This window comes from Amphimedon queenslandica, unplaced genomic scaffold, assembly GCF_000090795.2.
Source record: "Amphimedon queenslandica unplaced genomic scaffold, v1.1 AMPQUscaffold_12244, whole genome shotgun sequence".
Classification (NCBI taxonomy): Eukaryota; Metazoa; Porifera; class Demospongiae; order Haplosclerida; family Niphatidae; genus Amphimedon; species Amphimedon queenslandica.
In genome coordinates, this window is record NW_003547518.1 from 2,942 (window position 1) to 14,659 (window position 11,718).

General features: G+C 35.1%; 3 protein-coding genes across 4 annotated transcripts in view; 2 read left to right on the top strand and 1 right to left on the bottom strand.

Annotated features, from left to right (window-relative positions):
- The window catches only part of LOC109588194 (uncharacterized), a 13,961-nt gene extending 2,249 nt beyond the window's left edge, over positions 1-11,712 (bottom strand). Inside the window, exons 1-7 of the mRNA XM_020004371.1 lie at positions 11,679-11,712; positions 10,933-11,126; positions 1,379-1,461; positions 1,230-1,309; positions 1,072-1,162; positions 905-1,004; positions 459-664 (exon numbers count right to left, since the gene is read on the bottom strand). Coding sequence (XP_019859930.1) covers positions 459-664; positions 905-1,004; positions 1,072-1,162; positions 1,230-1,309; positions 1,379-1,461; positions 10,933-11,126; positions 11,679-11,708 — 784 coding nt within the window. The 5' untranslated portion in view covers positions 11,709-11,712. The remainder of the gene's footprint in view (positions 1-458; positions 665-904; positions 1,005-1,071; positions 1,163-1,229; positions 1,310-1,378; positions 1,462-10,932; positions 11,127-11,678) is intronic.
- On the top strand, positions 2,295-4,559 carry LOC105314938 (heat shock 70 kDa protein 12B-like). The gene is made up of 3 exons (XM_020004372.1): positions 2,295-2,694; positions 2,749-2,958; positions 3,003-4,559. The coding sequence occupies exons 1-3, from the start codon at positions 2,353-2,355 to the stop codon at positions 4,320-4,322; spliced, it is 1,872 nt and encodes a 623-aa protein (XP_019859931.1). The 5' UTR covers positions 2,295-2,352; the 3' UTR covers positions 4,323-4,559.
- LOC109588195 (heat shock 70 kDa protein 12A-like) lies at positions 6,445-10,231 on the top strand. Of its 2 annotated transcripts, XM_020004374.1 has the most exons (4): positions 6,445-6,916; positions 6,972-7,184; positions 7,229-8,009; positions 10,094-10,231. In XM_020004374.1, exons 1-4 carry the CDS (start codon positions 6,572-6,574, stop codon positions 10,180-10,182), a joined length of 1,428 nt encoding a protein of 475 aa, XP_019859933.1. In that variant the 5' UTR covers positions 6,445-6,571; the 3' UTR covers positions 10,183-10,231. The 2 variants fall into 2 exon arrangements, with proteins under 2 accessions (XP_019859933.1, XP_019859932.1); XM_020004373.1 differs by lacking the exon at positions 10,094-10,231 and having other exon boundaries at positions 6,447-6,916; positions 7,229-8,511.
- Positions 11,713-11,718: the final 6 nt, after the last annotated feature.

The following is an 11,718-nucleotide window of genomic DNA, read 5'->3' on the forward strand; positions in this document are numbered from 1 at the left end:
TCCACTTCTCTTAGCCTCTGCTCATATTTCCTTTTCTTCAACGATTCATTATCTCTGTAGCATTTCATCAAGGTCTTACTCATATTGGTAGCTGACAGTGGACAGAACACTCTAACATCAAAGTATACCATCTTTGGGTATTTTTTAGATTTTGGCCGTTTTTTTTAAATGGCTGTATCCTGAAAAATCAAAGTCAGAATCAGCTCAAACTTTCTACACATCATAAGTACATCAATATGTATCGGAAAATGTAATAAAAATTTGGGGTGATTTCAGAGCCATTTTTTGGAAAAAACCACGGGCTATAGCCTTGGGTATTTTTAGATTTTGGCCATTTTTTCAAAATGGCCATAACTTGAAAAATTGAAGTCGGAATCAGCTCAAACTTTCTAAACAGCATAAGGACATCAATATGTATCAGAAAATGTACTAAGGACAGTACATGTATTTTCTCTTACCCTCCATACATATTCCGTGTCCATTACAATCAGTCAATGAACAGTTAACAGATCCACAAGTATCTCCGGTCCATGGTGACTCACATGAACACGCCCCCATGTCACATGACCCGTGGTTATTACAATCAGGTTCAAGACACTGTACATCATGGACACATATCACTGTTGATACCTTCCTGGCACACCTGTACTGGGATTCATGATCACTGCAAGAAGAATAAAACCAGTTATATAAACAGGTTTATATTTCAAAATACTTCAGTACTGCATAGCACCAAAATTTAATAATAGCAAGGCTAGGTATTAGTACAAAATATTAAATAAAAATTTAAGATTTACATGTACATGTACATGTATGTATAATACCCATATCATACATGTATTATTACTGTAGGTTGGGTTATATTTGCAGTGATAAAAACTAATAAAAATATTCAATTAAATACCATGGAAACCTAATGAGCGTTGCTATGACAATTGACCTGGTAACTGTACTGTATGGTAACTGTACCTGTAATACAGGATACACTGGAACACACTGCTGGACTAGTGAGGGGGAGGGAGGGAGGGAGAGGGAGAAGGTGGAGGTACAAGATAAACAGGTTTTCCTAACCAGTTCTGACTAGATAGTACAGTACATAACCAGGTGCTGAGTAGTGAGTGCCATAGAGAAACTTCCTTCCAGACATCTCAGCATAACGATCCTTTCAATTAAAATATTAATTAATTAATTAATTAATTAATACTAAATTTTGATCTATACTCATGTACTTTAAAGAATGCTAGTCTCTCTTCATTCAGTGCTCCTATTGGTTTAGATAAATCTCTGAATGTATCCGGTTTTGTTAGATCTAGCAATAATAATAATGATAATAATAATAACCAATAATAATAATAAATAAATAATACATGATCCTTACCTAGGGTAGTACTAGTGTAGTCAGCGAGTATCCATGGCAACACAGGGTATTGCATAATATCATTGAAACTCTGATCAGCAACACTAGCAAAATTATGATCAAAAATAATCATACTGTTGCAAAGTCAATGGAATACTGTATGGTTGGTAATTTTCGAGGGTCCAATGTTGCGCATTTTCTCCAAAATTTCCTTAGAAGCTAATATTCGTGGGTACAAAAATTTGTGGCTGACAGTTAGCAAATTATTTTCACTTGGATCTACAGCACTAGCTTCCAATACATGGCTTATAGTGGAATATGGAGTAATAAACAAAGACTCCAGTTCCTCCACTGGCTTAAAAATAGTAGTTAAGAGCTCTGAATTGCCCGTTAATTAGTTTTCATGTGTTGGTGGTAGGGGTTAAAGGTTCATTGATAAAAATGAACCACAAAATTAATGAAAATTAATACCCCACGAAATTTACCAACTGTATAGTAGGTTGCATGTAATGTATAACACAATAATAAAAGTAATTTTGCAATAGATGTTGGCACAGACCTTCGTGTACAAAGTTGCAAGGTTAGGGTACACAGTACATGATGCAAGTACACTCTTCTACATGCAAGTGATGCAACATTCTTTTTAGTGAATGAAGCATGCACAGATTAAGAATTACACTACACTATTGTGTGCAAAAAATCACATGCATGCATGTAATCTTGCATTGTATAAACTAATAGTATCTACAAAAGTTATAAAAACAGTGCAGTTTTTGAACATAAACAGGATATAAAATGACTGAATGCATCATGAAGGATCACCATTTCAAAGAAGAGGAAGTACATAAGTGGATATACACGTAGTGAACAGTATAGATAATGATGGGTGGCACATAGTGAACTATGAATAATTGAGGTCAGATATTTGTAGGATCACCCCATTAAGCAGTCACTGTACATGCAGGTTAGATTATAATCCACCTCTTAAACTGATCATGGCTTTATCTAAGGGACCACTATCAAGAGCTGAGAAGATACCAAGAGCACCTCCTGTACTACAAGACAGCAGCTGTATAGCAGCTATTGACTTTGGGACCTCATCACTATCAGTAGCATATACCACTCCAACAACAGGAGGAGATGTAAAAGTTCTAGCACTTCACAGTACACTAGAAAGAATCCCAAATGCTATACTAATCCTGAAGGGTCTAGTGGGACAACAGCATACAACAATTGGGATTGGAAATCAAGCACAAAGTTTATACAGCAGTATGAGGAAAGATGCTAAAAAATTCATATACTTTGAACGAATAAAAAAATTATTGGAAAAAGATAATGTGAGTTAGAGTAAAACAAAAACACAAAATATGACATTAATGTATTCCCTATAGTCGCTAGATCGTACTACTGAAGTCCCTTCATTCACTGGTGGTTCTTATTATCTCATTGAAGTTATAGCTTTTATACTGACACACCTCAAGGAGAAGCTACTGACTCATTTCAGAGGAGACTACAAGTCAAGTGATTTTGATTGGGTCATTACTGTTCCTGCTATATGGAAAGCAAGAGCAAGAAGAATGATGAGAGAAGCTGCTTATATGGTAACCTAATACATGCTTTGTATTTCATTATGTTAATATGATAGGCTGGTCTCACTTCTGATGCTCCTGGTATAACAAGGTTCACTCCAGTTGGTTCCCCTTTACCGCGTCCAGAGGAGGTTAATCCTCAGAAGCTATCATTAGCTCTAGAACCAGAAGTAGCTGCTATAGCTGCACAGCATCAGTCAGAAGTATCAGGGTCCCCTCCACAGAGATATATGGTAGTTGATATAGGAGGAGGTACAGTTGATATTACTGTACATGATAAGAGTAATGGGAGAATTAGTGTAGTATTACCACCAATGGGGAACACCTGGGGAGGTACTACTGTCAATGAAGCATTGTCAATGTTACTACAAGAAATATTAAAAGATCAAGGTTTTGAATCGTTTTTAAAATCTGATCCAATTAGTGCCAACGCAACACTAAATAAGTTCTTTTACGAAGAATTTGAGAAACACAAAAAAGTATTTGGTGACACAATAGTGGGTTTAAATGAAGTAGTAATAAGCTTACCAAGCAAATTAGTACAATTCTATGGCAGTGATAAGTTAAATGAAACAAACCAGATGAACATGCATTATGATCCAGGAGATGGTTCATTAACAATAGGATATGATCAGTTAGAAGAGAAGGTATTCCAATTCACAGTTGATAAGATCATTGAGTGTGTGAGAGCAGCATTTGATGAGCTTAAGTCTGATGGAATCGATACAGTTTATCTAGTAGGAGGGTTTGGAGGATGTAGGTTTGTTAGCCGAAAGATAGAAGAAGCTATTGCTCAGCATCGTGGCATTCTTTATGATAAGATAGTGTGTCCTGTGCAACCAGATCTTGCTGTTGTATCAGGAGCAGTAATGTGGAGGAAAGATCCTAACATAATCCAATCACGTGTTGCTGATGCTACTTATGGGACAATTGTTGCTCCTGCATTTGATCCATCAATACATGATGAGCATTACAAGTTTGTAGATGAAGATGGTAAACAACGTTGCAACAGTGTCTTTAAAGTTTTCGTACTCAAAGGAGAAGAAATAAAGGATGAATTATATAAAGCTACATTTATGCCTCTTCAACAAAAAAAGACTCAACAATCTATCTTTATATACTGTACAGCAGATGATGGAGTTCAGTATATAGAAGATAAAGAAGGTAAACTAACAGTATGTGAGATTGGTAAGCTAGCACTTGATATTCCTAATCCTGATAATATACCAAATGATGAGAGAAAATTTGACGTATTCATGGATTTCAGTGGTACAGAGATACAAGCAAGAGCTCAGTATCGTATCACTGGAGAAGAAGTGAAAACAGTTTGTGACTTTCTATCAAACCAAGACAAGACTATACGAACTAATAATTAACGAATATGTACTTGCAATATAATAATAGTAACAATTGCTGTGGCTTAGAATACTATTAGTAATGGTATTAGACTATTATGACAATGCAATGCAGTGACACAGTGACAATGCAAGTACAGTTTCATTGCAAGCTTTCTTTTTAGTGAATGAAGCATGCACAGAACAAAGAAGCTATACAGCCTTATACCATGGGTGGTCACCATGGAAACCTTTGATGTTTAGCGGGAGTTACCTTAAAGCCCCTTATTTTTAAGTAAACAAATATTTGCGATTTGTTAATGGTAGTGATTTTAACATGTACTAATTTTTCTGATTTCTCCCTTTTTAAAATTAATAATTATTAATGACCGTAACGTAAATTATTAATAAATGTGAGTACTAATTTTTGCGATTTTAAAGCCACTCGCAAAACCCTCCAGACAGTGTGGAATTTCACGGTTTACATAAGAACAATACTGCAGTACTATACCATGGCATAGATACAGTGATTTTCCTTAAACTTGCATGATAGGCAAGCAGAAATATGTCATGCACATGCTCTGTTGTGGTCAGAAATTAAATAGATGCACCTACTTAATACTGACCACAACAGAGCACGTGCATAACACATTTCTGCTTGCCTATCATGCAAGTTTAAGGAAAATCACTGTAACTCCCTGTCTGGAGGTGGTTATACATAACTCCCTCGAGATAAGTGGTCTCAGGCTACGACCTCGACCACTTATCTCAGGGGGAGTTATGTACCCATAACCACCTCCAGACAGGGAGGTATCCTACACATGCACATGCACATATAGCACACATGGCATAGATGAACTATGAATAATGTTATTATTTGAGGTCACAGAAGAGGTTCACAGGACATGTTTTAACAAAAAACCACTAAAAACTGTATAAATATAGTGCTTTACTACCTTACTGATAGTGATACTTCTCTCACACTGGTCCTGGCATTATCTAAAGGACCACTGACTGCCTCCACTATCAAGAGCTGAGAAGATACAGAAACCCACTCCTGTACTACAAGACAGCAGCTGTATAGCAGCTATTGACTTTGGAACATCATCACTAAGCATATACTGAAACAATAGTAAATTTTTACCCAGATAATTGCAAATAATTTTATTCCCTATAGCTCTGCTGTTTCAACAAAAAAAGAAGATAACATAAAAGTTGTGCCACTTCACAAAACTTACAAAAGAGTCCTAATGCTATATTAATTGCGAAAGAAGAAGAACAATGATACAAAGTCATTGGGATTGGACACAGAGCACAAAGCATGTACAGTGACCTTAGAGAAGAAGCTAAATATTTTTTTATTTTGAAAGAATTTTAAAAAATACTAGAAAGAGATACAGTATAGCGAGTAATTCTGGAGGGAGTTAAATTTAGTGAATTGGTAAAATTTAGTGATTGGTGAGTTTTAATTTGACGAATTTGTGGCCACGTGCCATTGAGCATGTGTATAATGACTCAAAATGGTGGATTTAATTTTGGCGAATGGCTATCAAGACGCCAATTTGCCAAATTTAATTCCCTCCAAAATTTCCCACTATACGGTACTGGGTAAATTTTCATGTAAAAGCTGATGTTCTGCAAAAATCTTACAAAATACACTTTTCACAACAAAGTAATCTATACCATACAAAATAATCTATTGGCAAGGATAATATTGGCAATTGGCAGGCAGATATCACCAATATAAAATCCACCATTTTGTTTCAGTATGAGCATGCTCAATGGCATGGCACAAATTCTCAATATAAAATTAAGCAATTAACTTTCCACAGGCAAGTTTGCCAAAATATTTCCACCAATAAAATACATCTTATACAGTATATTGTAACTGCAAAAGCCGATTAAGTACAAACAAGAATATGACATATTTATACAAAATAAATTTTATAGGATTATTTTAAAGAAAGAAAAGTACTGTACATATGCATAAATAGGATTACTCCACAAAATGGCAAACATCAGTACATGTGCAAGTGTCACATGAAAGAAGATAACAAGTGAATATAGTACACTTATGTTTATAGTTGAGGAAAGGTGGAAAACACCTCAAAACAGCTTGTGGGGTGATAGCAGTGCTAGTAAATATTATTATTATTATGGTCAGAGAAGAGGTCATGAATATATTAATACAGGATATGACCACACAAAAGTTATACATGTATATGCAACACTAATAACCCACATATTACAGTCTTCAATATACCTAGCTCTCTTATACTATATATAATCCCATGGCTTTATCTAAAAGACCATTGCCACCCCTGAGAAGAGCTGAGAAGATACCAAAAGCCACTCCTGTACTACAAGACAGCAGCTGTATAGCAGCTATTGACTTTGGGACATCATCACTATCAGTAGCATATACCACTCCAACAACAGGAGGAGATGTAAAAGTTGTACGACTTCACAGTACACTGGAAAGAATCCCTAATGCTATAATTATTGAGAAGGATGATGATGAGTATGAAGTCACTGATGTTGGACATCAGGCACAAAATTCGTTGAGTAATATACATAAAGGGGCCAAAAATGTCATCTATTTTGAAAGAGTAAAAAAATTGTTGGAGAGAGACAAAGTGAGTGCAAATTTCTACCATTTCCTAACTAATAAGTAATAACTATAATCTTCAGTCATTAGATCGTACTACTGAAGTCTCTTCATTCACTGGAGGATCTTATTATCTTATTGAAGTTATAGCTTTTATACTAACACACCTCAAGAAGAAGCTACTGGCTGATCATCTGAAGAGAAATTACAAGTCAAGTGATTTTGATTGGGTCATTACTGTTCCTGCTATATGGAAAGCAAGAGCAAGAAGAATGATGAGAGAAGCTGCTTATATGGTAACCTAATACATGCTTTGTATTTCATTATGTTAATATGATAGGCTGGTCTCACTTCTGATGCTCCTGGTATAACAAGGTTCACTCCAGTTGGTTCCCCTTTACCACGTCCAGAGGAGGTTAATCCTCAGAAGCTATCATTAGCTCTAGAACCAGAAGTAGCTGCTATATATGCACAGCATCAGTCACATGTTCTTGGTCCTCCTCCACGTAGATATATGGTAGTTGATATAGGAGGAGGTACAGTTGATATTACTGTACATAATAAGAGAAATGGGAGAATTAGTGTAGTACTACCACCAATGGGGAACACCTGGGGGGGTACTACTGTCAATGAAGCATTCTCAGCAATACTGGAAGAAATAGTAGATGATAAAGGTTTTGAATCTTTCATAAAATCAGATCCGATTCGTGCAAAAGCTGCTCTTAACAAATTTCTCTATGAAGAGTTTGAAGAAAAGAAAAAAATAATTGGAAAAAAAACAAAAGAAATTGTACTAACCTTGCCAGCCCTCTTGGTATCATTCTATGGCCATGATAAGCTTCAAAAAGCAAGGAAGCTAAAAATGGAGTATGATCCAGATCCTAATAAATTAACCATAGGATATGATCTATTAGAAGAGAAGGTATTCAAACCCACAGTTGATAAGATCATAGAGTGTGTGAGGGCAGCATTTGATGAGCTAACAGATCATATCGATACAGTTTATCTAGTAGGAGGGTTTGGAGGGTGTCAGTTTGTTAGTAAAAGGATAGAAGAAGTTATCACCCAGCATCGTGGCATTCTTTATGAAATTATAGATCTTGAGTGTCCTGAACAACCAGATCTTGCTGTTGTATCAGGAGCAGTAATGTGGAGGAAAGATCCTAACATAATCCAATCACGTGTTGCTGATGCTACCTATGGGGTAGCATGTGGGCCTGAATTTAACCCATCAATACATAATGAACATTACAAGTATGTAGACGAAAATGGTGAACAACGCTGTGGCGATGTCTTTAATGTATTTGTACTCAAAGGAGAAGTAATAAAGGATGAAGTGTATAAGACCACATTAATACCTCGTTATCAAAGAAGCACACAAGTTAACATCTCTATATATTGTACAGGAGATGATGGAATTCAGTATATAAAAGATAAAGAAGGTGAACCAACAGTACGTGAGATTGGTAAGCTAATACTTGATGTGTCTAATCCTGATAACATACCAAAAAAAAAGAGAGAAAATACAATGTATATATTGATTCAGAGGTACAGAGATACAAGCAAGAGCTCAGTATAGTATCACTGGAGAAGAAGTGAAAACAGTTTGTGACTTTCTATCAAGACAAGACCAGTAACAATAATGAACCAAATAGTTAGACAATATATACATGTAATATAATAGTAACAATTGCTGTAACTTAGAGTAGCATTAGTAATGGTATTAGTACGCTAATGCAATGACTTTTGTGTAAATTTAAAATTGAACTTGCTTTTCTAGTTTTTCATTTTATTATTCAAAAAATTAACAAACATTTTTGAGCACAGATTCTTCAGCATGCCACAAGCAGCTACAATAGCAATCATAAATCAATAAATGAATAAAACCTACGCAAAGCATGCAATGTAAACTGAACTTGATAGTTCATTGGGAAGAATCCCTAATTCAATATTAATCAAAAAGGAGCAAGAGGGGAAACAATACAGAGTCATTGGGATTGGACATCAAGTACAGAGTATATATAATGGCATAGCTAAGAAAGATCCTAAAGACTTTGTATATTTTGAAAGAATAAAACCATTACTAGAGAGAGATAAAGTGAGTTTAATGCTGTTTATTATTTTAAGTAATAAAATTATACTGATCAGTCGTTAGGACGTACAACTAAAGTCCCTCCATTCACTGGTGGTTCTTATTATCTTATTGAAGTTATAGCTTTTATACTAACACACCTTAAGGAGAAACTACTCACTGATCATCTGAAAGAAAACTACAAGTCAAGTGATTTTGATTGGGTCATTACTGTTCCTGCTATATGGAAAGCAAGAGCAAGAAGAATGATGAGAGAAGCTGCTTATATGGTAACCTAATACATGCTTTGTATTTCATTATGTTAATATGATAGGCTGGTCTCACTTCTGATGCTCCTGGTATAACAAGGTTTACTCCAGTTGGTTCCCCTTTACCACGTCCAGAGGAGGTTAATCCTGAGAAGCTATCATTAGCTCTAGAATCAGAAGTAGCTGCTATAGCTGCACAGCATTATTCAAAAGTATTAGGAAAACCTCCACAGAAATACATGGTAGTTGATATAGGAGGAGGTACAGTTGATATTACTGTACATGATAAGAGTAATGGGAGAATTAGTGTAGTATTACCATCAATGGGCAACAAATGGGGAGGAACAACTATCAATGAAGCATTTTCAGAATTACTACAAGAAGCAGTAGATGATAAAAAATTCAAGATTTTGTCAAAATCCAATGATTCCAATCCCATTAGTGCCAAAGCTACACTAAATAGAATATTTTACGAAAAGTTTGAAGAGCAAAAAAATATTTGGAGACGCAATACCAGGTCTCAGTAGAGTAGCATTTTCATTGCCACAGGCTTTTACCAAGCACTATGGTAATATTATCCCTCAAAAATCAAGGAAGGTGAATATGCATTATGATTCAGAAAATGAGTCATTAACCATAGGATACGACCTATTGGAGGAGGTATTCCAGTCGACAATAGATAAAATCCTTGAGTGCATGAGGGCAGCATTTGATGAGCTGAAGCGTGATGGAATTAAAATCGATACAGTTTATCTAGTAGGAGGGTTTGGAGGGTGTGAGTTTGTTAGACAAGAGATAGAAGTAGCTATCCATGAGTATCGCAAAGACAAGCTTTATGATAAGTTAGTGTGTCCTATACAACCAGATCTTGCTGTTGTATCAGGAGCAGTAATGTGGAGGAAAGATCCTAACATAATCCAATCACGTGTTGCTGATGCTACCTATGGGATTTGATGTGCTCCTGTATTTGACCTATCAATACATGATGAACATTACAAGTTCTTTGATGAAGAAGATGGCGTACTACGCTGTGGCAATGTCTTTGAGGTATTTATACTCAAAGGAGAAGAAATAAAGGATGAAGTATATAAAGCTACATTAATACCTAGTTGTCAAAGTGACACACAAGCTCATATCCCTATATACTGTACAACAGATGATGGAGTTCAGTATATAGAAGATAAAGAAGGTAAACCAACAGTACGTAAAATTGGTAAACTGGTACTTGATCTTCCTAATCCTGATAATGTACCAAATAAAAAGAGAAAATTCGATATATTCATGGATCTTAGTGATACAGAGATACAAGCAAGAGTTCAGTATAGTATCACTGGAGAAGAAGTGAAAACAGTTTGTGACTTTCTATCAAACCAAGACAAATTAAAATTCTAGCAAGAGAATAATAATACATGTAATGTAGTATAGAATAATATTAGTAATAGATACATGTACCAAATGTAGTATTATTAACAGAGTGACTTTTGTGTTTATTTAATTTTAAACCTTATATTAGTATTAGTAATAGTATTAACATTAATAGAGTGGCTTTTGCAAATTGTTTTAATTAATTTTGCTATTTTTCAATTAAATTTTATGCGTGACCAAAATAAAATAAAATACGCAAAAACAATGGCAATTTACTATACTTACCATTAATGACTACATGTAATTAATTACATTTAGTAATAACTATTAATAACTCACAAGTTAAGGAACATGAGGTAATCATAATTAGATATTTCTCCAGTTTGCCACTTCTGAGTAGCATCAGTCAGATCAGGAACCTGTAGGGACACACCCCTCACCCCCACCAACTTATCATAGAGACTGTTCCTCTTTGACGTGGAGGAGAGGACCAGAAATATACTCTGACCCCCTCGGGAGAATAATTCCAGACCCTATGGGACAATATAAACTAACTGGTAAATGGAGAATGTTCATAAAATGTCATTAATAATTTATTACATTAAAAGGAGGAGTGACGTACATGTACATGTACAAATTGACATGTGTAATTTCATAACATATACCAATTAATTTTTACGGTGAAAATTTTTTGTGAATCTTGCATTTCTAAGATTTTGCGGAATTAATTTTTGCAAATACACATGTAGCTTGCAGGCTTCACCACATAGCAATGAAAATGCAGAATTTTGTGGTGGAAAAATTTCACAATGAAGCAGAAAAACATGAAATCTACAAAAATATTTCACCACAAAAACAAACTAGTATACGGTATTTATATTAATATTTTATACAGTGTAGCCTCTTAAAATACCCTATAAAACTATCACACACAATTAAAAGTGGATTTGACGTTGGTACAACCATTTAATACAAGTAACCAGTGTAATCATCAAATTTGTGATCTACATGTACATGTAAATGTGTAAATTGTGAGATGGCATTTTGTCATTGGGTGTGGTCTCGTCCTGGTAGGTGTGGCTTACCACATGTCGTAACATGTATCGTCTCTTCATGGCATGAGTG

Bases quoted from the DNA above. Each gene is read 5' to 3' on its own strand.
- LOC105314938 (XM_020004372.1), top strand. From the start codon at position 2,353: ATGGCTTTATCTAAGGGACCACTATCAAGAGCTGAGAAGATACCAAGA. The intron at 2,695-2,748 runs GTGAGTTAGAGT...TATTCCCTATAG, and splicing joins AATTATTGGAAAAAGATAAT to TCGCTAGATCGTACTACTGA. The intron at 2,959-3,002 runs GTAACCTAATAC...TTAATATGATAG, and splicing joins TGAGAGAAGCTGCTTATATG to GCTGGTCTCACTTCTGATGC.
- LOC109588195 (XM_020004373.1), top strand. From the start codon at position 6,572: ATGGCTTTATCTAAAAGACCATTGCCACCCCTGAGAAGAGCTGAGAAG. The intron at 6,917-6,971 runs GTGAGTGCAAAT...TATAATCTTCAG, and splicing joins AATTGTTGGAGAGAGACAAA to TCATTAGATCGTACTACTGA. The intron at 7,185-7,228 runs GTAACCTAATAC...TTAATATGATAG, and splicing joins TGAGAGAAGCTGCTTATATG to GCTGGTCTCACTTCTGATGC.